The 24,511-nt window shown below is 46.7% G+C and overlaps 1 protein-coding gene across 5 annotated transcripts in view; it reads left to right on the forward strand.

Annotated features, from left to right (window-relative positions):
- LOC126251485 (ecdysone-induced protein 75B) overlaps positions 1-24,511 on the forward strand; it is a 511,809-nt gene that overhangs the window by 481,303 nt on the left and 5,995 nt on the right. For 4 of the 5 annotated variants that reach the window (XM_049951935.1, XM_049951936.1, XM_049951934.1 and 1 more), the window contains exons 3-4: positions 9,074-9,218; positions 21,548-21,789. In XM_049951935.1, the coding sequence (XP_049807892.1) occupies positions 9,074-9,218; positions 21,548-21,789 (387 nt within the window). Of the gene's footprint in view, positions 1-9,073; positions 9,219-16,793; positions 17,138-21,547; positions 21,790-24,511 lie in introns of those variants that run through there. The other variant, XM_049951937.1, reaches the window with a different exon arrangement.

Genomic DNA, 24,511 nt, shown 5'->3' on the forward strand with positions numbered 1-24,511 from the left:
CCCGAGACAAATATGGGATGATCCGATTAGACACAATCCAAGTTTGTGGCTGTCGCTAATATTATCTACATCTACACTCTGGCAGCTACCTGGTGGAGGGTACTTTCTGTACGACTGGCACTTCGCCCTTTTTCGTCGAGAATGCATTACACCGTAATCTTCCCGTCCTTTTCTTTGCAGTACTAGATTTTCCGACATAATCATCTTGCAGTACGGATTTTACATATTTTTCTCTCTTCACAAGCCGCTGGTACTTGACAGTGGTAATGTGGCAGTCGAACACACGAAATGGTTATCAAGGATGCAGTATGCAGCTTTTGGACCCAAAGCCCCCTCCCTCTCTGGGGGGGGGGGGGGGGGCGTTTGTCTTCGAAAGCTTAGCTGCTGATTTCACATGTTTTCGATTTTATATATTATTTGTGTGGTTCCTTGAGCCTTCACCTCCACCCTGACTGTGAATTTCGCATCCCTTTCTGTTTACAGTTATTTAACAACTTCACAGAGTTATCGACAAGACTATACTGAAAGTAGCAATTTCTTCATTATTTCCCCCTTCCTTTATTTTACCACCTTTTGTTGTTACATTAAACAGTACTAAAAAGTATCAAGTGAATATGGTAATACTTAGAAAGGTTCTTTTTGTTAAAGGGAACGAATTACATTGTAGCAACAGAAGAATGTAATCACGAAACTCTTATTATTAATACTGTAGTGACCACTTTCTGAACGATTTGGGGATAAACGTATCTTCGTTTTTCAATGCTTACCTGTTTTTGCTGTCTCGTGTACATGATCAGAATTTAGTACTACCTACTTACGTTCTGTGTGGCCCCTAAAGAGAATGCAGCAAGGCAAAAAATCTTGTACAGTTCGTGTTTCGGCTAAATAAGTCTCTGACAAACATGAATCGAGTGATGATGTAGCAAAAAAAAAAAAAAATCGTGGCGTAAGTCTTGTTCAGAAGTAGTGCTACCCATGGCTGTTTTCGTGTAACATGGCAAGTCGAGGCAAACGAGGGTGCACCTGAAAGAACAAGGGGAGCGAATAGCCGATTAGGCTCGGCTGTTGCTCAGGCGGTCAATGAGCAGCGGACTGTTACGCTGGCGCCATAAAAATTACTCGGCGGCTGGCGCGAAAGTGCAGCAAAAAGAAAGCGGCGAAATGTGTGTCAGTTCAGTTTCCCCCGGCCCGCGGCCGTGCTGTGTCGTAACAGCCCCGGTGTTGTAAGGCCAGGCCACGGGGCAATGCTCCCGCTACTCTCGCAGCCGCCTCTTTAAATCGCAATTCCCTCATCCTGCTGGCCCCCGCTCGCCCGTTTCTGCTGCCGCAATGGCGGCGGGGGGGCCGTAATTTCAGGCGTGGGACGAAACCGTGTTTCAACCACACCGTCGATATCTTTCTACTCTATTATTATTCACATCCAGCGTTTCAAATGCAGTATCACAAAAGGTAACTTCGACTGGTGAACATACCTGCTTACAACTTATGTCGAAATTGATAGACTTTTTTTTTCTTTTCTGTGTTCATTGAAGTTAAGAATATAAACGTATCTTACCTGAAAAATGCAGCAACCAGGTTTTTCTCTTACAGCTATATGCACGTCATGCCTCTTTTCGGAATTTCTTCGGCAGGCGTATTATTTTTGTGTCTTCGCCAAAACAACATTTTCTCGGCATTGTGTTTAAGTGAAACACGCCAATACAAGATGAAGCCCCAAAAGTCGTCTTGACATAAATAAAGCTATATAAAGCGACTGGTTGCTCTATTCCCAAGTAATTAATACACAGCCATAGAGCTCAACCACCATTAACAAGGGTAAAATATCCTCAGAATCAGTGAGATCGATTAAAAGTCACTTAAGTTGCTTACTTCAACAGCTAGATGTTGTCTACAGTATATATCATAATTAGTGGCGTAACGTATGCAGCCGGCCGGAGTGGCCGTGCGGTTCTAGGCGCTACAATCCGGAACCGAGCGACCGCTACGGTCGCAGGTTCGAATCCTGCCTCGGGCATGGATGTGTGTGCTGTCCTTAGGTTAGTTAGGTTTAATTAGTTGTAAGTTATAGGCGACTGATGACCTCAGAAGTTTAGTCGCATAGTGCTCAGAGCCATTTGAACCATTTGAAACGCATGTATTTTAAAGTATACGACACTAGAAGCAAAAAAAGTCTCAGTAAACATGCCCTGTAAAACGCATACCTTACGAGCTACAAGCACTTCTTCATTTTCGATACTGCGAAACAAATCTCTTCTACTGCAAGCTCTTTGGTTTCTATATTTTGGAAGCAGGTAAACTGGATGAAAACAAGAAAAAAAGCGTCGAGCAAACAAGGGCTCTAAGGTACATATCTTAAGAGTTACGAGTACTTGTTCAGTAGAAGAGATGTGTTTCACAAAAGCGGAGATAAAGAATTGGTCACAGCTCCTAAGGTATACACTTTAGATCCCATGTTTACTGGACATTACTTTCTTGTTTTGGTAGATACTACCACCTCTCAAAATATGGAAAGCAGAGAGCTTGCAGCAGAAGAGTTTTGTTTCACAGTACTGAACATGAGGAAGCTCCCAGCCTTTAAGGTATGCGTTTTAGAGCTCTTGTTTATTGCGACATTTTTGCGCCCAGTGCCGTGTACTTGCAACTGTATGCGTTTACTCTGTTATTTATGATATACCTTGTGTAGTCACGCGGAATAAATATCTGTCCCATAGACGTCAAAATTAACGTAAACGAGTCTGCAAACGGAAAAAAAGTTCGTAGCAAAGTAAGTGCCATTAGCTAATGAAAGGGAAGGGCGATACGATTCCTGCGGTTGCCCGAGTTCATTGCACTTTTCCCCGAGCGGCGTTGTAGAACACAGGAGAGCGCAGATGAGGTCTCCGCGGAATGAGCGAAACAGAAGAGGCAGCCTCTGTCTGTCTGTCTGTTTGCGGAGAGTATTCTGGTGCCCGTTAGGCGGCGCCCCCGTTTGGAAATCGCAGCCGGAGTGGGTGTATCGGGGTGGAGGGCTCTCCCCAAAGTGTCAGTGACTCCTGGCTGCCGAATGGGAACGAGTGCCGTGCCGTGCTGACGTAACTGTGTCCTTGTTAGCGAATGAGGCCAGCGGGAGGGGCGGGGCGAAAACAAAAGTGCGCCGAGCGGAGCCGAAGGCGGCCGGAGCGGGCCGAGAGCCGCCGAGCGCGGCGCCGGGGTCGACGTCCGCGAGTGACCTTCTCGCGGCGCCGCGGTCGTTCACCTGCCCGCCGCGAGCGCTGCGACTCGCTACTCGCTGCTCGCTGCTCGCTGCTCTCGCTCGCCGAATTTTTCGCCAGAGAAAGGATATCTCCTTCCGCGGCGGCGCGGCCGTGCTTGGGAGAAACCGCCAGCCTCGTGTGCTCGAAATCGAAGCCGTTTCCGCAGCGACGATTTCACCCCTATTAAATGTTTCATCAACAGCGAGAATAATGATCTATCACACACACAAACATAAACTATGCACTCGTACGAGTCGATAAATCATTGGTGAACAAATCATTGGTGAACTCTTTAAAAGGGAATAGATGGTGGAGGTTCGAGTCCTCCCTCGGGCATGGGTGTGTGTGTTTGTCCTTAGTATGATTTAGGATAAGTAGTGTATAAGCATAGGAACTGATGACCTTAGCAGTTAAGTCCCATAAGATTTCACACACAATAACAATACATGGCTGGAGATGAACTCATTTAAAAGAGAACAGGTGAATTGAGAACTGCAAGTGATACTGTGACATTACCAACACTAAAATCGTACGACATATCGATCTGCGTCCTTGGTTGGTACTGCCCGTAGTAAAATTATCCAAACTCACAATATGATGTTTATCTACACAATAAGCCTTTAAGGAGACATTTGTGTGTATACCGTAGATCCCTTGTTCAGAGAGGATATTCTCCTGAGTAGAAGATGTTTGCGTGTTACGCGCCTACCCTAACAGAAAGTTAGGAACTACCTTCGACAGTAATTCTGAGGGATAATTTTCTTTAATGTCGCATCCACAACTGCAGCCTGCTACTATTGGATTTACTTAAGCACTATTGTACAGCCGGCCGGGGTGGCCGAGCGGTTCTAGGCGCTACAGTGTGGGGCTGCGCGACCGCTACGGTCGCAGGTTCGAATCCTGCCTCGGGCATGGATGTGTGTGTTGTCCTTAGGTTAGTTAGGTTTAAGTATTTCTAAGTTCTAGGGGACTGATAACCTCAGAAGTTAAGTCCCATAGTGCTCAGAGACATTTTTGGACTATAATCCAATAGTGGAGGCGGCATGGAGTTATTTAAGGAATTGTAAATGAGGTTAATGCTTTTTCTCCCCGATAAAATTCGTCCTGGTTTCCTTTCTTTACCGAACCAGTTGCCTGTGCTCAGAAAGCAGTACTTAATCCCTCATTTTTGTTTTCCTTTTTACCCAGTCACGAAGAGGTCTCTGAGCCCACGCAACGGAAGCTTCATGAATTTTCCTTACGGCAAATGTTTTTTGTTTTTGTTTGGATAATTTTTTAGCTGTGTAGTGTAATGTCAAATCATTATCTGTTTAAACTTACTGATCTTTCAGATTTACCTGCAGATGACGTCATATTAACAGCGTGTGCTGTGTAGCTGCTCTTCCCAAGCACTAACCGCGTTTTAGCTGGAAATTTGTTACATTTCATAACGTGTCACGAGGATGGCACGCTTAAGTGAACTCTCAGTTCATTCGGCAAGTTCGGATTTCATATCGTTTATTTCGCATTTAGAGACATATTGCGTAATATTTTAAAAAACAAGTCGAATATTTTACAGTGTTAAAAAATTAAAGTAAAAATGATGAGATACAAAGAAAAATGAAGTTAATTAACGAAAATGGAGGGTGTTAAGTAAGAATGTTAGTAATTTATTGAAACGGAAGTTGTGGTACTGTTACAGTTAACATTTCCCCTGAAAATGCGTTGCAGTAAGCAGTTTCTCTCCGCATTGTTTAATACAATGCACCGTGCAGAACCCACGTGAGCTGCCAGTGGACTAGCTGGGTGCAGTGCCCGGCACTGCAGGCCTGTCGTTTTTTTCCCCGCTAGACGCACGGCGCATGCGTGACCCAGTGAGCGGCCCGGGTGGCTAGCGCGCATGCGCGTGCCGTGTTGTGGTAGGCCAGCGCGGGGTCGACGCCCGATTAGATAACTCGGGACTAGCCCTGCTTCCGGCACGGGTCGATGAACCCTGCGTGCAGTATTTGGACTTATGCATCTCGCACATAACGGTACTGCACGCCGGGACGCCGAGGGGCGAGCGTGTTAACTTCGTCCTTCCCTTTTCCCCATTTCTTATACCTGCCTCCGTGACCTTTCATCGTATCGTCTGAGATGATGACCGCACACTAAATGTGATTTGTAATTTGTTGACTTCGTGAGGCTTTGTACGGAAATTTGACCATTTTTACCGTAGCGTCATTGTGTTTGAGTCGGTGGCTTTTCTTCTACGGTACTGACGTAGAAACGATGCGGTTGTGTATTTATATTTTTGTGGCAGCATTTTGTTGATAGGATACTAATTTCTGAGAGTGATTAGTTGCTCTACCAGTTCTACGAGATGTACACAAGGATAACTGATCTTGCATTTGAAGCGTTTACATTATGATATTGTCTGCGCTGTCATTACACAATGGGGTGAATTCTTCGACGCACTGTGGGGGATCATAGAAGACATACTTTCTTAGTTTTAAATACATTTCTCTTCTTCTAATCTTACTTGAGTTTTGCGTTTTCGGTGGTCACGACAATATGTCGTACCATTTAGGCCATTTGCATTACTAGTTTAATGTTTAGCCCTTGTCCGAAGAGGTATTTGAGTGATGTAGGCAAATCTTAAAAGAGATAATAAAATTTTTTGACCGTGTTGTAGCTAATCGAGTATTTTGAAACAAAATTAGAGGTCTACAGATAAATTAAGGCGCCGAAACAAACAAAAACTGTAGCTGTTCTGGATATCAAAACATTTGTCACAGAACCCTTTTGAGATTTTTAAATGGATCCATTTTATCATTTCTTTCGGTAAATGAGTCGACGGAAGAGGCAATAATTTTTATTCGCACTCTGTCTACCATTTAAACCATATACGTAACTTATCTACTCTTTTGGCTACTAAAGTTTTCCTCAGAATCCACTTTCCTCTCACAACTAGTTCTAGCCTCTGGTCTACCCTCACTTTCCATGCGGCAGCGGTATGCTTGTTATGCGTTTCCAGAAATTATGTACGCCGGTAAGGATGTGTACTACAATGGTGATTGCTGAAATATCACATCCATTCTGGCGGGCTGCTTTTGTTTTTGTGTTACGTTGTTTTACATCGCACTCAAACAGATTATTAGTTATAATTTTCACCAGCAGCACTTCATCCCTGTGGACTTGGCTTCTTATTACTTACCAGAACACCTGTCGCCTCTGCTTTCTTCACTTCCCAATCGTCACGTATAGTCAGATATGTTCTTAGTAGACCGTACTGCCTGAAAAATAAAACAGAAATTGCCATTACTGCATTCTTCAATACGTAAAATTCTATCACAATAAAAGGAGCTCTTCGTCCATGTTCCCCATCACAACATTTTCTCTACCACAACCAAATCGATTCTAAGCTCATATTCTGCACCAATGATTCATTCATCTTTACAGTCTGTGCCCAACAATAAAACTACTTCTTCGTCGACATTTCTTAATAACAGTCTTATTACTGCTATATTCTTCGCCACCAAGTTTTCTACCAGAGTCAGATTAGTAATATTCATCATCGATAAAATCATCTCATTTCATTTTTCGCTCCATTTTGTCCCGTCCCAATTAAACTCAGTCTCAGCCAATATGACTCAGCCATAAATATCTTCACAACCAACATTTTCTGGTTTTCTACCGTAATTGGAGTGATAAGCCAAATCATTCAGCTCAGAATCATTACAATTTTCGCTTCCCTTTTTCCTGCTGCAATCAAATTGATACCAAGGTACCACCAACTTGTACATTCTTAGCTGTCAAATTTTCCACCACAGTACAATTGTTATCCGATACTATGCATCACCGATGAGTCTTCCATACATTCTTCAGTCCCAAAATTTCATGAACAACTTTTTGAGTCGTTATGCTAAAATATTAGTCTTTACTCCTCCAATCCCTCGCCACTCTTCGCTACTTTTTCTGCCGGATTCAAATATATCCTTAGGTCACATTGTTTACCAACGAACCAAACGATTACGTTCTTAGCTACCTGTTGTTCCAGTACAGTTAATGTAATTGTTAACCTATACTCTTCATCAACAACTTGCCCTCCATTTAGTCTTCAGTTGAGTAGATTGAAATTGTGCTGCTGTGCCAATTTTTTTCTTACAACATTCTGACTTCACTATATAACCCCCCGCCCCCCTTTTCGCTATTTTTTTTCTACCTCATTCAACTCTGTCCTTAGCCTCTTACGTTACTCTTTACGAAAGAACCACTGACTATTACATTCTTAGCTACCTAGTTTCCGACAGCAGTTGATGCAACTGTTATCGTATTCTCTTGATCAGTGTCTATTTCCATTCACTCTTCAGTTGATATCGTATACTCTTGATCAGTGACTTTATTTCCATTCACTCTTCAGTTGATGAGATTGAAAACCCACTTAAGCACCAAATTTTCCCTTACAGCACTTTGAGTCGTTTATTTTCCCTTCCTTTCGTTATTTCTTCTTCTGCCGCATTCAAATATACCCTTAGCTCATATTCTTCCCCAGCGAACCACTCACAAGTACGTCCTTCTCTACCTGGTTTCCCCCTACAATTAACGCAGTACTCTTCGTCAACGACTTACCTTTCATTCATTCTTCAGCGTCAAATTTTCGTTTACAACTCTCTTTTATTTTCCCTTCCGTCCATTTTTACTGCTACTTTTTGGCGCCAGATTCAAATCCATCCTTAGCCCATATTATATAGCAACGAACCACTTAAAGAGTTCGTTCTTAGCTACCTAGTTTTCCACTACAATTAATGCAATGGTTAAACTGTACCCGTCATCAACGACTTGTCTTCCAGTCATTTTCGTTTACAACTCTGTAACTCCTTTATTTTCCCTAGCTCCGCTTCTGGCTGTTTCTTTTCGTGCTGGATTCAAATCAGTCCTTACATTCTCTACAAATCAACCACTTACGAATTCGTTCGTAGCTACCTACAGGTAGTTTGCCACTACAGCTGAAGCAATTATTAAGCTGTACTCATCAACGATTCGCCTTCAAATTACTCTTCGTTCCCAAATTTTGTCTTTCAGTTGCTCTTCGTTCCCAAATTTCCCTTCCAATTACTCTTAGTTCCCAAATTTTCCCTTTCTATTACTCTTGATTTCCAAATTTTCCCTCTCAAGTTCTCTTTGTTCCCAAATTTTCACTTTCAGCTACTCTTCATTCCAAAATTTTCCCTTTCAATTACTCTTGGTTCCCAAATTTTCCCTTCCAATTACTCTTCGTTCCCAAATTTTCTCTTTCAATTACTCTTCGTTCCCAAATTTTCTCTTTCAATTACTCTTCGTTCCCAAATTTTCCCATTCAATTACTCTTCGTTCCCAAATTTTCCTTCCAATTGCTCTTCGTTCCCAAATTTTCCCTTGCAACTCTGACTCGTACCGCATACTGTTTAGCCCTTACAGCCTCTCCTGCTCGTTCCCTTTCGATCCCCTCTGCGCTGATTAACTTGTGCGCTTTTGCAAGATGGTAAACACACGGCGGCCGACCGGCTGGCTGCGGCAACATTTTGGTAACGGTGCTGGGCTCCAGCTCCGGCTGCGGCTGTGTGGTAACCCGCGGCGATGTGGGCCGATATTGGGAAAGCGGGACTTTCGCCGTGCCGCGGCGCTGCTCGCCTCGTGACGAAACACTATCGCTTTCGCCCCGCGCGGCGCTGCCCGGCCTGGGCGCCGGCGCGAGAGTGTGTCACGGCGAGCGGGGTGAACGGCCGCGAAGCGGGTCAGCCAGCGGCGGCCGCAGCCGCACGGCCAGCCAGCCAGCCAGTCTGCCGCCGGACGCCATGGGCTGCAGCTCGCGATGTGTCTCACCGCGCGCTCCCTTGCAGGGCTTCTTCCGGAGGTCCATCCAGCAGAAGATTCAGTACCGGCCCTGCACCAAGAACCAGCAGTGCTCCATCCTCAGGGTCAACCGTAACCGCTGCCAGTACTGCCGGCTCAAGAAGTGCATCGCCGTGGGCATGAGCAGAGATGGTGAGTGCCTCCACTTCAAACACACTCTTTGTAAACACTACCGGGATGCCGAGCTCTCGAGAACACAACAATACTGGTACAAGCTAACCACGCAATTAATGAAAAAAAATTTTCTACTTCGATCGCAAAGTGTATTTATTGACTTATCACCGGTTTCAACACATCAACAGGTATAAAATGCTTGGTTACGAATAGCTCGTCAGTGTGGACTGCAATATCATAAGCAATAAAAATACTGACGTATCGGGGCAGGAAAAAATCATATCAACATAACAGTGCTACAGTCACTACATCCCACCTTCTTGTTTCGGACACAGCCACAGAATATAATTATCATCAGGACCAGTTTCGGCATACCACCTCCAACAGGACAACGGCTTGAAAAGCATCGTGGCGGGGAAAACAATCTCTGGATTGATGACTGCTTTACACACTTGGCAGCGAAACTGTGAAATGAATTCTTACGGAGGTTTATCACGTGTCGCTCTTCCTGCTCAGCAGTCATTCGTGAATGCAACACGCTAGGAAGGAACTGATACTACTATCAAACCTACGCTCCGCTACACACCATAAGGTGACTTCAGGAGTGAAGATGTATTTGTAGCATGACAACATACATCGTGGACAGTTTTTTCGCCGTACGCCCCTTGTGATGTACGGATTCTGTGTACGGGCAATCTGTCACCGAAATTGGGAATGTTTTGATAACGCGTCCTGTGATTGTATCCAAAGTAAAAGTACGTGTATAAAACGTCAATCACTTTCCCCCATACTCAGAATCTTTGTTTCTGCAGTTGCAGAATCAACGAACAGTTGTCAAATTCTCGAGAGCAGTGCTGTTGAAGTTAGAACGTAATTCGTCACCTGATGTTGCGTAGAGCTTACTAAACGTTTCGTAATTATGAACATAATTTTAATCTGTCAGTTACTTCAAGTGTAATGATGCAGCACATAGAAACAATATTTTCTAATACTACGACTAGAATTTCATTTTTGCATTCTTCCGCAGCTATTACAGGGAACTTTGTTTTAGCTTATGAGGATGCACATTGGTTCTCAAAACTACTAATAACTGTTCTGTTCTGACTACACACAAAACATCACATTCCTCCTAATTTTACTTATTTTAGTGCCTTCTTGAAACTTACAGTTTTGGTACACTCACGGCGAGAAGTGAATCTTGTACTCTCCTTTTTTTCTTGTATAAAATACTCTGTTGTTATTCCCTTTGTTACTATCGTCACAAAAATATTGCATTCTCTTCCGTACATCCTGTAGTTTTTGGTTATTTTGACTATCCGTTAGAGTGTCATCAGTTGCTTCCATTGTTCGTGTATATAATCATATGATAAATGCATCAGGTTTCACTTTAAGAAGAAAAAATGCACGACAGTTACCAGCAGAAGAGAACGCGACAGTGCCTCAGTAACCATAATGCTACTGCAGGTATTCTGTCACGGGGTTTCTGCGAGCTGAGAACTATTTCACCCAGTCGTAGAAGAACCTATTGTTTAACGTGGAGTCAGAACCATTACGTTTACATGCATACGAAGTATAGTACCAGGCGAAAAAAATCCGATACAGTGACATACTAATTGTAGTATATAACGAACGTCGAATGGTGTGGCTCTTATTAGCAATTGCTAAAAGGGCAAAAAGAAAAAGGCATGCTTCGGCGTCCGCTGTAGCATATAAGGCGTGAGATTCTCTCTTTAGAAGTAAACCAGGCTGAGGGGTGTTCTCCTCCGCTGTATGCAGAAAGTGAATACACTGCAGCTACGGGAGTGGCAGAAGACACAACAATGGATTTAGTGCGCGTCGTACCTGACAGCGTACCGCTGCTCCAGTGATCACAACTCTAACGCGAAACCTGCAAAGGGCTACAACATAGACGACTCTTACTTACTAGCTGATTTTCGCCCAAGTCACGTGTAAAACGGCACAGGGGAAAAAATTCTTCAGGACACGTCCCATTGATAAATATTATAAAAAGTGAGTAGTTTTTTCTTCGAGAAAATGCGCGGGTGTATTGAAGAAGTAGCATTGATCGTATGAGACACACTATTGTGCCGATTGCTGCGTAACGTGGATTCTGTGTATTGTGGGGATGGGGCGGGGGTGGGGGTTAGTGGAGGGGATGGGGCACATGGGTGAGTGGGCAGGTGGAGGGGGAAGGGGGGGAGGGGCAACGTGCGTGAGTCGGCGGCCGAGTCACGCTGCAGCAGTGACGTCGGCGCGGATTACGTCGCGAAAGTCCCGAGTTCGTTGCCCCCGCGGGTCACATCGGATTGGAAAGTGTGCGACTTGAGCAAGAGTGCGGCGGAGCGCGGCAGCGCTGCGTTGCGACACGACACGGCGCCTTGCGACAGAACCAGGCGGGTTCACGCCCCCGGGACAGCCAGCCACCTCCAACTGCGATCTGTTGCAGCTTATTCCCTCTTAATGGAAACGGAACGCACGCTGCTGTTGACTGTGAAACTCGTCCGCAAACCGTGCCGGTCTCTTATCGGCTTCGATCCAGCACACCATTGTTGCCTGAGCCTGCGGGAGTGCTAAAATTCCCAGCAAAGCAGATTAAAAAGTGCACAGCTTGTTAAGGTTGAAATCCACATGGGCTTGGCTTCACAAAATTTCTATATGCTGTATTCTTCTTAAAATCAACTCTTTCTCCGGCAAGTTTATTTTCCCGCAGAAACGGTTCCTGCCCATTCCATGCCAGGAATTACTTTCTCGCGAAGCTCGTTGCTTATGTCTTTAGAAACAGGCAAGATATAGAACGTGGCAAACGCAGGTGATACAAATCTGTCAAGTCTGGTAATCTACCGGTGAAGCGATTGCCTGGAAACCAAAAAGTCACGAGATCGAATCTCTGTCGGACACGAAATATTTCAGGCCCTCTTTAACCTGGGTTTCACCTCTCACTGATGTAAAGATTTGCCAGGTGCTGCACGTGGTTCGGATTCCACGTTAAACTGTAGGTCATCTTTCCCCGGTAGAATTTCTGGGGTAGCTTTGGGTAAATGCAAGTCAACATAGTGGCGTCCGACTGAAAGACATGCAGCAGGTTTTGTCAGTCACTGAAATCATTATTAGAACAAATATCAACGAATGTATTCCAGAAGGAATTTTTGGCCCTGCAGCACGGTATGGGCTGTTATGAAGCTTCCTGGCAAACTGAAACTTATCGCAATGCTAGGAATTGGACCAGCTACCTTGTGGACAATGCTTGTAACGGGTGTATTGGCACAAGTAAATCTGCGAGGCTTGGGCGTGAATCGTGCTTGGATAACTCAGCTGGTAATAGCATTCCTGCAAAAGGCTACATACTGCGTTCGAATCCCAGTCTTGCACACTGTCATTTCTATGGATGTCTTGTTTATATCTTCTATGGGACTCGAATTAAGCGTCCGTTCTTCACCTTTCACCAGAGCAATTATTACAATCCAGTATTTTTAATTAGTTTCCGTCTGTATTTTGTATGGCGCCTATGTAACATCACTGCCTCATTTGTCTCAATTTCGATGATTCTCAACACTTTAACTGAAGCTTATTCGCTAGTTACTTTGAGGAATGAGAAGCACGGCGTGCGTGTGCTCTAAGTGCATTCACCTCTCTAACCCGGTTTCTTTTTGGACGGAATGACGTCAAGGGAGACCCCCTTACCTCACGCTGCTATCGGTCGTTGCCCCCTCCGACTCGTAAACTAGGGCGTTTAAACATCTGGGCGCTGCCTAAGCTAACAAAGCGTGCGGTGATTCACACCACAGCCCGCCGCTCCGTTACGACTGTCAACAAGCATTTTGCCATCCCGTATCTGCATCCTGCCTCGAGTAGCAGTTCCTCTTTCGCTTCACACTTACGTCGTCATAAATACTCCCTTTTTCCAAGAAAAGTTCCCCTTTGATCTATAATTTTAGCAAAACGCCTCCAGTATAGTTCTCATGACGTTGTACATAACTCACTTCTTTCTTGGTAGTACTGATGACGAGTCCATTCTGTGTAGCGCCGCAGTACATTTTATGTACGATACGCATCTGCGCACGCCTACAGCCGCGACGAGTTCTCTGTCCTCCGCAGACCCAATTTCCACCGACTTCCTCGTAGGCGGCCACTTCCGACCGCAGCTGTGAGACGGCGCCGGTTGAACTCCCGCTCCAGAGGCCAGCCCCCCTGTGACGTAGATACCGCTACTTGAACTCTGGTGGTTCAGCGCGCGGCCGCGACGCGGCGCTGCTGCTGCCGCGGGAGCAAGCGCGCTACCGCCGCCTGGCGGAGGTTGGCGGAACTACGTACTCGGCGCGACCGCCACCGGTGTCCTTGCCTCTGCAGCATGGCTCAGGTGTTTGCGCGACGGCGCGAGGTGACGGCGCAGTATTTCCTGCACAGTATAGTGCGAAATATTTTTCACAAGCCTGCCACTGTCATTCATCATCTGAATCTAAATCCTGCCTCCCCCCTTCCCGAATGCAAATAGATTCTTGACTTGTAGGTAATTTCCTCTAATCGGCACCAGACTGCGCTGGCGTCAAAATTGTTTTTTCTTTTTATTTTATCATCCTTGACGCAGCGAATTCGATAGACACCGACAGTTGCATTGCGCGGAAATGGCTCGCGAAACAATAACGCGCAGCTGTCGTGCACGGTAAACTGATATACACAGCGCGTTGCGTCACGGAAAATTTGGTGTGTGCGGCGCTTGCGCGTCGTGCTCGTGTGTCATCGTGTTATTTTCGAAAGGTGACCCCCGAGCGGCTGCGCGACGGAGCAGCGCCGCCGCTGACCTTGCCGGCCATTTTATTTTCGCGGATCGCGTTCTCCTTGGCCAATGTCACTCGACGGGTTTTATAACCGCGAGTTTTCATCCATTGTCTGCTTGTAGCTGTGAGGCTGTTAGAACGTAAATTTGAAATCGAACGTTACGTTTTGTAGATCAACGTGTTTTTATCTGTACAGCTATGAGGCTGTTAGAACGTAAATTTGAAATCGAACGTTACGTTTTGTAGATCAACGTGTTTTTATCTGTACAGCTATGAGGCTGTTAGAACGTAAATTTGAAATCGAACGTTACGTTTTGTAGATCAACGTGTTTTTACCTGTACACCACTCGATTTCAGTAATTTTCTATGAAATGTAAACGTCCCTCTTTCATTTCACTGTAAAAATTTATTTCTAAACAATATCATAAAAATATTGCTCTTTAAATCCTCTGATATTATCGTATTGTTAAGGTAATACTATTGTTCGTTACGAAAAGCGTAATTGTGTGCTTATACCGAAAGAGAAAAAATAAAATTTCCGACCGTCTCTTGTGACACGAGAAGCAAACGAGCTAATATCTGAAGGAACAACTGGAAACAGTGTTACATCAGCCGAGAGTGCTTTTCCTATGAATACCGTAGGTTCTAATACTGAATATCCTTAAGGTAGGTTCTAGTGCGGAAGACAAAAGCGTCGTAAATCAAAACACTGACAGTTCCTCCGTAACTATACATGCAGACCATAAATTTCCAGAGCTCTTCAAAGACTATGTCTAACTAGAAGTCAACGGACTTGCTACGGTTATTGTAAAAATACCGAACAATTTGATTGATCATACAACGTGTCACTGAGTACGATTCGAATTGAAAATTTCATTGGCTAATGTCACTCTAACGCAATTAATGAGCACGAAAGGAACGAACGAGTTGCAGTTGTATTGGTGACAACTGAAATAATGGGTGTTTCAAAAGCTTACTCAAAATTTATAGGCATAAACGTTGGGCAAAAGAGAGCGATGTTCTAAAAGGAATCGATGTTCGGCAAAGCATGCGTGCGTACAAAAGACTGGCTGCAGAGGTTTGTCTCACAAATAAAATACTTTCACGCTGTGCGGTTTACGGTTACGTGTTCTGGTTAGAGAAAGTTGTTTAAATGGATCACCATATTCCGTGTGAGAGAATCATTTTAATTATTTCCGTCTGTGGTGATCATATCTTTAGTGAACGTCCAGAAAAGCAGCATGCGGAAGCACTTGTAATGTATGACTTGCTTTCTCGACTTCGTGGGTGTTCGAACGAGGTCTCCAGATATTCGTTCGACGCCGCAAGTTCCAATCGCAATTTGTTCTACTCTCCATTTCAGACGAGAACTGAGATTACGAGGCCATGATTTTAAGGAAATACCGGTAAATTCTTACTGCAGATAGCTAAAAGGAACTGAAGGACAAGGCGCCATTTCTGTTTATAAAGTGGAAGTTCATAGCTGTCAAGAAACATGTATGGAACATTCGAACGTGGGCTGCCACGAGTTGCCTTTAGGTTCTGTTTGGTTAAAGCATATAGAGTGCAGGTAATGTGATAGCTTGGGTAAGGTCTTACTCGCACTGCTCCCATTTACACTCCGTGTGTTTGCCGGTAACGTTTTGGAACAGCCCTTATTTTATAACACACGCAGGTTTGTTTGACCCGTGGAGCTCGCTAAAAACGTTACGAGGCAGACGGTTGAAAACTGATGCAAACAATTCCGAGAAAGCGTACCTAAAAAATATTAGTGAGTGTTATTATATGAGGCATCTAATAATATACTGCAACCCCGCTACATATGGAAGACAAGATTAGAATGATTAAAGCGTGTAGAGAGGTTTTCAAGCACTCATTCTTCCAGTGCGCCATATGCGAATGGTACGGGAAGAAATTCTAATACGTGATACATACGTTTATTTATGTCGATGTATTGACCCATCTAGAGGGTATAGCAATCCGTGTGTGCCACATACAGATTGAAAATATAGTATTTTCAATGAAAAATACCGAAGTCTAAAGGTAACCGCTAGTCACGAATTACGTATTAGGCCTGGTGCTTACAAACCAGTACGAGGAGCGATATATAATCGTGGGCCATGTGAGCATCATTTCGTTCATCTCTCCAGCCTTTATTGCCAGTTGACGAATGCTGATGATGCTGCTCCTGCTTCTTTATTCAAGCAGCTGCTCGTTTGATGTCACCAAGGGGTGGGTGAACCCCGTCCCAGACCTCCCTAGCTTAGAAAAAAGTAAGAGAAGATACCGGTATTCGAAGGCGGGTCCTTCGGTGCCGAAAGCAGCAGCGCTAGGCTTTTCCGTTTCTTTGTCCTCTTAATTCTTGAGGGAGAGCGTTTCTGTACTCATAATGTCTCTCGAAGTCCAAAGACGAAAGCTGTACTCTGTTTCATTATCGCCTACGGAGGCGGAGCTAGGCAAGATAATTAGAACGCGAGAAGTATCCTCTACCGTGCATTTCACTGTGGCCTGCAGAGTACAGACGTAGGTGAAAACGAGTGGCAGAAGTGGCCCGTTGCGAATGTAGTAAGCAGCGCGAATCGGGCGGTTACGCTCGCGATGTTCCACAGTTTGCCCGGTAGGGGAAGGGCGGAGCGGGGAGAGGGGGGGGCTGAGCGCCGTATGTAGGTCGCGCCGCTGCGGCCGCCGCTGAAAGCAAGTTCAAGGGCTGGGCCGGGCGGCGGAGTGGGGGGCGGCCGTCCTGTCGCGGCAGCGGCTGGGGGAGGGGGTGTGGGGGAGGGGGGAGGCACGGCTCGAGGCCGCGGGGGAGGGGGTCGCGCGCGGGCCGCCGCTCCGCCAGTCGGTCGCTGGGAATGTAACTGCGCGGACTTGTGCGCTGCGAGCACACAGTTGAACAGCCCGAGCGACGGCAGCTCCACCGCTACACGGGACACTGACCGCTCCGCACGCCGCCACAGCCCGCGCGTCTCACCGCAGGCGGCGACCGCCGTACGGTCGCTTCGACTCCAGTGCGCTCCATAGTAGGCGAAGAGGACGCTTTTCTCACGCCGCCCAGTGCTACAGTGGCCGCCAACATTGCTCCCAAAGTGGTCTCCAAGATGGGTGACGAGTTGCCCATTTTGAAGGGAATATTAAACGGCGTTGTGAACTATCATAATGCACGTACGTATCCTGTCGGCTACTGTGTTTTACTTGCGTGTGTCTGTGTGTGTGTGTTTTTTTCTCGTGTCTCGTGCTTCATTTTTAATAATTTTTACGCATCCTCACCAGCCATTCTGCGTCAGTTTTCTCTGTATTTTGTTCCGTGATGCTAGGGACTTTTTTTTTTTTTTTTTTTTTTGCTTTTATCAAAAGTGCTGCAGAGTGGCGTAGTAGTGGACGAATTTGTGAAACACACCGCTGCGCTCGCTTCCCTCCCCAACGGGACGCGTTGCTTTCTACAGACCTACTTACGACGCTGCGTGCGTGAAAGTGAGTCTTGTTTTCGCTTTCCCCGGGCGAGTGCGCGCTAGAGAGAGAGAGAGACCGCCGCGGCGCCCGTGCGGTCGGCGCCCTCTGCCGGCGCGACGGTTGTTGCCCCCGGCGCCTGTAGCTGTGGACCTCTCGTAGTCCGCGCACCTCGTGCACCATTAAAGGCTCAGCTCGTATTCACTCTGCGAGACACCTCAAAAACCATGATGGTAGAGTTTCGGTGTCGCGACCCGGTATTATCGAGTGCGCCGAGACTTCGGCCGCGCGGGGTTGAGCGACCCCGGAAGCGGCCCGGCAGATCGCTGCAGCATCCCGTGGGGGCAGTGCACCCGGCCGGTGGCGCTCGGTGTCGGCCGCTGCCGTTTGCACTGTGCCGCCTGTCGACCTGGCGATTACGCCTTGCCTCGACACTCTTACAGAAATATACGTGCCCGTGCCAGTTTTTCCTGCTGCAAACACCATCCTCCGCTTTGCGTGCGTGTTCGGCGTGACTGAAACTGTCCCCGGGCGAAAGCCGTGCAAACTCCACCCGATCTTCATTCATTGTCAGTGTTCTTGTAGCGACTTTGTGAGGCGCCCGTTTATGTTGTCAGACACTTGGAACGCTACGTCAACCGCTGTTTCTGCTTCACTGTTTGGTTTTAATAGTACCTGCGAGCGAACTACTGCTTCTTAAAGTGGCCAGTCGTGCCCGCAACCCGTAATTTCTTACCAAGACTATATGTGTCGCTGTGCCGGATTTTTAAATGCTATTTCAATTCAGCCACGTTCCCGCTGACATATCCATTCCGAAACCGTAGTGCTGCCGTGGATGTGTAGTGAGGTGATTTCTAGAAATGTGCACTTCATTACTAATTCTCGAATGACCAACAGTTCATGTTTCTTTGACGAAATCAGAGTGCCCTCCAAAACAATAAAGAATATAACTGAAATCTCTGAATTTTGCAAAGTGGACGCGAAGTAGTGAAGACTTTTGGCTCTGTTCGTTCACGGCAGGATGTTCTAACTTGTTAGCAGTAGATAGGAAAATGGTCACATTGCATGTCTTTAGTACAACGATCTAAAGCTATATTTTCGTTCATATTTACAGTTTCATTGCATGCATTTTTGCGTCTGTTCATCCATACCGTACTCTAGAACGTTCTAACTTGTTAGCAGTAGATGGCACAGTGGTCCCGTAGCCTGTTTAAAGAGGAGCGATCTACAGTACTGTTGGATTCGTGTTTAAGGTTTCGGTGCATGTAATTTTGGCTCAGTTGATCGGTGGCGTATTCTCCCACGTTGTAGCTTCTTAGCAGTACATAAGACCATGGTCACACTGACTGCTTAAAGAGCAACGATCAATAGTTCTATTTCGGTTGGTGTTTGAAGTTTCAATGCATATATTTTTGCCTGCGGTAATCCATGGCGTATTCTAGGACGTTATGGCGTGTGAGCAGAGATTGCCAGTTAATCCGAAGGTACTGCAGGAGTAATACACCTGTATCTTTACTGTTCCTCATATGAGGTAGAGGCAGAAATGACGATTATTCTGTGGAAAATTCTGTCTCTTATTATGATCGCTGCGTGGACATTAAGTATTGCAGCTATGTAGACAGTACATGTACGTTGTGTGTGCCGAGGCACAGTGCCATCAATAAGAAAATTTCATTATGTGTGAATAACAATAACCATTTTCCAGTCTGCGTAATGTCGGGCATACAGCCATACACCACTTCTCTGATACAGTGGAACTGATACACTGGAGCCGGCCGAAGTGGCCGTGCGGTTAAAGGCGCTGCAGTCTGGAACCGCAAGACCGCTACGGTCGCAGGTTCGAATCCTGCCTCGGGCATGGATGTTTGTGATGTCCTTAGGTTAGTTAGGTTTAACTAGTTCTAAGGGACTAATGACCTCAGCAGTTGAGTCCCATAGTGCTCAGTGCCATTTGAACCATTTGATACACTGGAACTGATACTGGAGGCAGGGAATATTTTGATCTCAGTTATTGTTTGCTTTACTTTATTGCCTTCTCTGTACACTACTTCGAGGTGTTAAAAGTTACGTGCGACTTGTGGCTGCTCCAGAATTTTAATTTCTGTCGCCCCTTGCAGGCAGTTCCCGCACTTGCTAACTTGGGCATGTAGTTCTGTAGCCAAGTGTCACTGCGTGGAATCCTGTGGAGAGGTTTCTCGGTGGGTGGTGCAGCTGTTTGCTTTGCTTGTGACTCTGGACTGCCGTGACGCAAGAGGGTTGCGTCCGCACCCACGCAGCACACGTCGCCTTAAATCCCGCACGCGCCGCCCTCTTGCGTAAGAGGATGCAGCCGGCGTCCGGCTCAAAACTGCCCGCCGCGTTCTCGTTACACGCCAACGGCCTCACGGTGTTACGCGGTGAATGCATTGGAGAGGTGGTTAGATAACTGTGCCAAAGTAGCATATTGTACATCATACTCAGTCACAATTTATAAAAGCAAATTCATGTGGCATCTTTCGTTGCTTATTTCATGAGCTACCGTTGCGTGGAAGTATTGCACTGATTACAGCTCAGTACAGCACACAAAATTTGTCGTTCCTTGATATTATTGAAGTATATCGTGCTTGAAGTGATCACCTTACAAATTCCAGGTCTCTTTATTATGTGAGATCTGACGCCATTCCTGCCTCAACAATGCTTTGCGTAAGTGAAAAGTTTTGGGTACGCAGTGTTGTGGACTCTATGTTGTATTTAGTAAGACCTATGCATAGAGAGAGTGTAGACTTTCGATCCATCTCTTTATCATCTCTTCTATTGTACATTCAGTGTCCTTGGTTTCGCCAGCTCACAAGCAAGTTGTGAGCGTCCGACTTATCCTAGGATAAGTTGGCTGCTACCATTCAGAATTGTCAGCACAAGCAAGAATTCTGGAGGGACGACACGAGTACACTAAAATCTTGTTGCAGTTAGCTATCTACTTACATACTCGGCAAGCCACAGCACAGAGGCAGAGAGTGTATCGTACCAGTACTATCGATTTTCTACGCCTTTGGACTTGTTTATTGAGCGAGGCAAAAATGAATGTGTATGTGGCCCTGTAGATGCTGTAATCGATGACACCTGCGCGAGATATGCGAAAGTGACAGCGTAATGATCGCAGTTCTCTCCGACATAGGTTCTCTACAGTTACGCTAGACGATTTTGGGTACCAGTTACGTGGTAGATCCCCCCCCCCTTCCTCTCTCTTTTGCATTTTTCGTAGTTTATGTGCGATATATGTACATAATATGCATCAAAATACTCTTCGCAGACTTGTCGTTTATGTAATATTCGTGTTCTGAATTTGCATTCCGTGCTAGCGTTTATGATGGAAAATCCGTTAAATATGGCAAAGTGTTGGCGCGAAGGTAAAAGAACTACTTAAACCTAACTAACCTAAGGACATCACACACATCCATGCCCGAGGCAGGATTCGAACCTGCGACCGTAGCGGTCGCGCGGTTCCAGACTGTAGCGCCTAGAACCGCTCGACCACTCCGGCCGGCACACGTCAGTCATCACGACCAAGTTTTCAGGGCGGGGAAGGGGGAGTGGGGGAGGATGTGTCTGATGTCACGGTTTAGGCGGGTTTTGCGTATGAATCTGTGTATAGCAGGGTTAGTTAACCTTCTCTCCCTACGTCACATTTTTATCTTCGTTAGTAGTTAAATTTTCTAACCGCCCACCAGTTCCTCAGCAACGTTGATATAAGTAGGCAAGGAACTTAACTTCACAAAATTTATGAAACATAGTTAAAACAAATTAAAGCATACAACAATAATTACTTAACAAACACTTAACGTCAAATTTTATAAAAGCGTAAAATGTTTTTAAGAGCCTTAGAGCTTAACTCCCACCATTAGAGCTGGAACGCTCACTAGTGGGAGGTTGGGACCAGACTGTGTAGCTCTCGTGTGTAGAGCTGTAGGTGATGTATTTAGGGGATCCTAGATGGTGATTCGAACGGAGAGTGTCTAATTGTGTCATTGTTTTTGCAGCCCGTGTCGTGCGGTGTGCGAGGCGACATTTTGTGAAGTGTGTTGTGTAGATTTTAAGAATGGTGTGTTGGAACGGCCTGCCTGGAACGCGCGCTCTTTCTGCTTGCAGCGGTGCGGTTCGGGCGCGTGCCGAAGCGCGAGAAGGCGCGCATCCTGGCCGCGATGCAGCAGAGCTCGAGCTCGCGGTCTCACGACAAGGCGCTGGCGCACGAGCTGGAGGACCAGTCTGCGCTGCTGGCGCGCGTCGTGCGCGCACACCTCGACACGTGCGACTTCACGCGCGACAAGGTGGCGCCGCTGCTGGCCAGCGCGCGCGCGCGCCCCACCTACACCAGCTGCCCGGCCACTCTGGTGAGTACCCGCACACACCTCTTCTCTGCAGTCTGGCTTGGCGCGCTCCAAAATCATCCCCCTACCCAGTCCTGTCAGGCTGCCTTCCCGACCGGCAGCGAGAGCGCGCACACACACGCTGTCTGCGGCCCGAGCCACGCTAGTTCCGCGCGCGGCCGCAGTGTGGCGCGGGCATCGCGCCGGGAAGTCTGTGGCTCGTTACCGGGAAGACGAGCCAAGGTCGGCCGCCCCGCCCCGTAATCCACGGCCGGGCTGCGCGTTTGCTTACCGGACTCGTGACGTCTTCACCTCTGACGCTCTTGCCCAATGTGGCTTCGCAACGACGATTGCAAAAAGAAGCGCAGTTTTTTTCCTCTGGTCGAGAGGAGCAATACAGCGGCCGCGCTGGTATGCATTTGCCCCGACACAATTACATCTTAATGCGATTATTTCGGGCGTATTCCTCATATCAGAGGACCGTAATTTGCCAGCGAAGCACATAATCTTTCGATTCCTGCCTGCTAGAGCGAAAAATAGAATCTGTAATGCTGTCGTTCAGTGGGCTACAAAAGTCAGCATCCCACCTGTAAAAGGCGGGATTGCGTGAACACAGTAGAAGAACGAGCAGTAGCAATAAGAGCATGAATAGCCAAACAAAAATTCTTCCCACGAATAAAAAACCAAGTTCAAGCAACAACACGAAAAACTTTCAGATTTCTACGAGGCCATCCTTCCCAACAAAACGGCGGAATGAGAGATAATGATAAGAGCATTCAAAGTTTATGTATTAAACATGTAACTGCAGGCCGGTGCGGCCGAGCGGTTCTAGGCGCTTCAGTCTGGAACCGCGCGACTGCTACGGTCGCAGGTTCTAATCCTGCCTCGGCATGGATGTGTGTGATGTCCTTAGGTTAGTTAGGTTTAAGTAGTTCTGAGTTCTAGGGGACTGATGACCTCAGATGTTAAGTCCCATAGTGCTTAGAGCCATGCAACTGCAGGTTGTGCGCAGCTATTTACGGCGCCTTGAATATTCCTCTCCTGGTGTCGAGATATGAAGCCAGGATCTGGTAATGACAGATAGACGCCCAACTGTCATAAAAGATAAGGTTTGACGTCAAATTACGAAAGAGGCGATCATGAAAAAAGGTCTGCAGTTGTGGAGGTGGCCACGCCCGGCTTCCCGGGTTCGATTCCCGGCGGGGTCAGGGATTTTCTCTGCCTCGTGATGACTGGGTGTTGTGTGATGTCCTTAGGTTAGTTACGTTTAAGTAGTTCTAAGTTCTAGGGGACTGATGACCATAGATGTTAAGTCCCATAGTGCTCAGAGCCATTTTTTTTTGTGGAGGTGGCTTCAGTAGTAACGAAATCGGGCCGTCTTTTATTTGCAGTAAAGGAACTCCGAACCTATGTTCTACTGAATAATGGCCGGCAGCCATAACTATTTACATTCTGAGAATATTAACCCAATGTCTGAGGTCAGCTCCCGGCGCACTGCTCCCGAAATGAACTTCCGCAGAGTTGCCGAACGCAATTCGTCCGCAGTCGCTCTGTGGAGGTACTTGTTATGTTGACATCGGCACTGCGAAGTATCAAGATATTGTCGGAATATTTTTATTTCCGACGAGCGATGCGCGAAATAGCATTCGTAAGGAACAAGGTTCGAAGTCCAGCAGCCCACAGACCATCGAATTTTTCTGGAGTTTCCTTAACTCGTGCACAGCAATGGTCATGGCGGTTCCCTTGAACAGGATACAGCCGAAATCATTCCTTATCCTTGTCCCATCCCTGTTTATTGTCCATCTTCAAAATAACATTTTAAATGTTGATACCTTTCCATTTATAATTTTAATTCCAAGTCCCAGTTAGTAGGTCAGAATGGTTGGTTGGTTTTGGGGAAAGAGACCAAACAGCGAGGTCATTGGTCTCATCGGATTAGGGAAGGAAGTCGGCCGTGCCCTTTCAGAGGAACCATCCCGGCATTTGCCTGGAGCGATTTAGGGAAATCACGGAAAACCTAAATCAGGATGGCCGGACGCGGGATTGAACCGTCGTCCTCCCGAATGCGAGTCCAGTGTGCTAACCACTGCGCCACCTCGCTCGGTGCAGTAGGTCAGAATCCTGTTTTTTAATAGTTCGTCGAGAAGTAAATGGAACAGAAATAGCCTCAATCGGAAGGATCGGCTATCGCTGTAGCGGTCATTTCGATCTGTTGCATCATTCACCGTCTTCTGGTAAACGTCTGACAAGCAGACAGTTGCGGAGCGAAGTGTAGGAGACCTTTGGTCGGTATACTGTATTGAGGTCGACGCCAGTGAAGCACCCCCTCGGGACGCGGGTGCAGCAGGAGGGAGGTCGGCGGGCGTCGAAGCGCGGCCCCCCGGCGGTCAGGGACCTGCGGCGTTGCCGCTGCAGCCGGCCCGCCGCTGCCATCGATCGCGACCTTGGCGGCCGTGCTGAGGTCGCCGCTGACGTCACGCCAACTCAGCCGCTCCGCGCCGCACGCAAATACGAGGAAGCGGTCTGCGCGCGCGCCACTTACTACTCCAACTTCCAAATCCTCAAATAGGCACGCTGCTCCCCGCGTTTATTTCTTGCCGATTTCAATATTAATAAGCAGCATGTGAACCAGCTGTAAAGTGCCATCTGAATGTCCCGGGTTCAATCCCCTCTGTCGTAAGATTTTTTTCACTTATCACTTCTTCCAGCGTTTATTAACGTGAGAAGTGCAAAGAAGCACCGTGAT

Source organism: Schistocerca nitens, chromosome 4, assembly GCF_023898315.1.
Source record: "Schistocerca nitens isolate TAMUIC-IGC-003100 chromosome 4, iqSchNite1.1, whole genome shotgun sequence".
Classification (NCBI taxonomy): Eukaryota; Metazoa; Arthropoda; class Insecta; order Orthoptera; family Acrididae; genus Schistocerca; species Schistocerca nitens.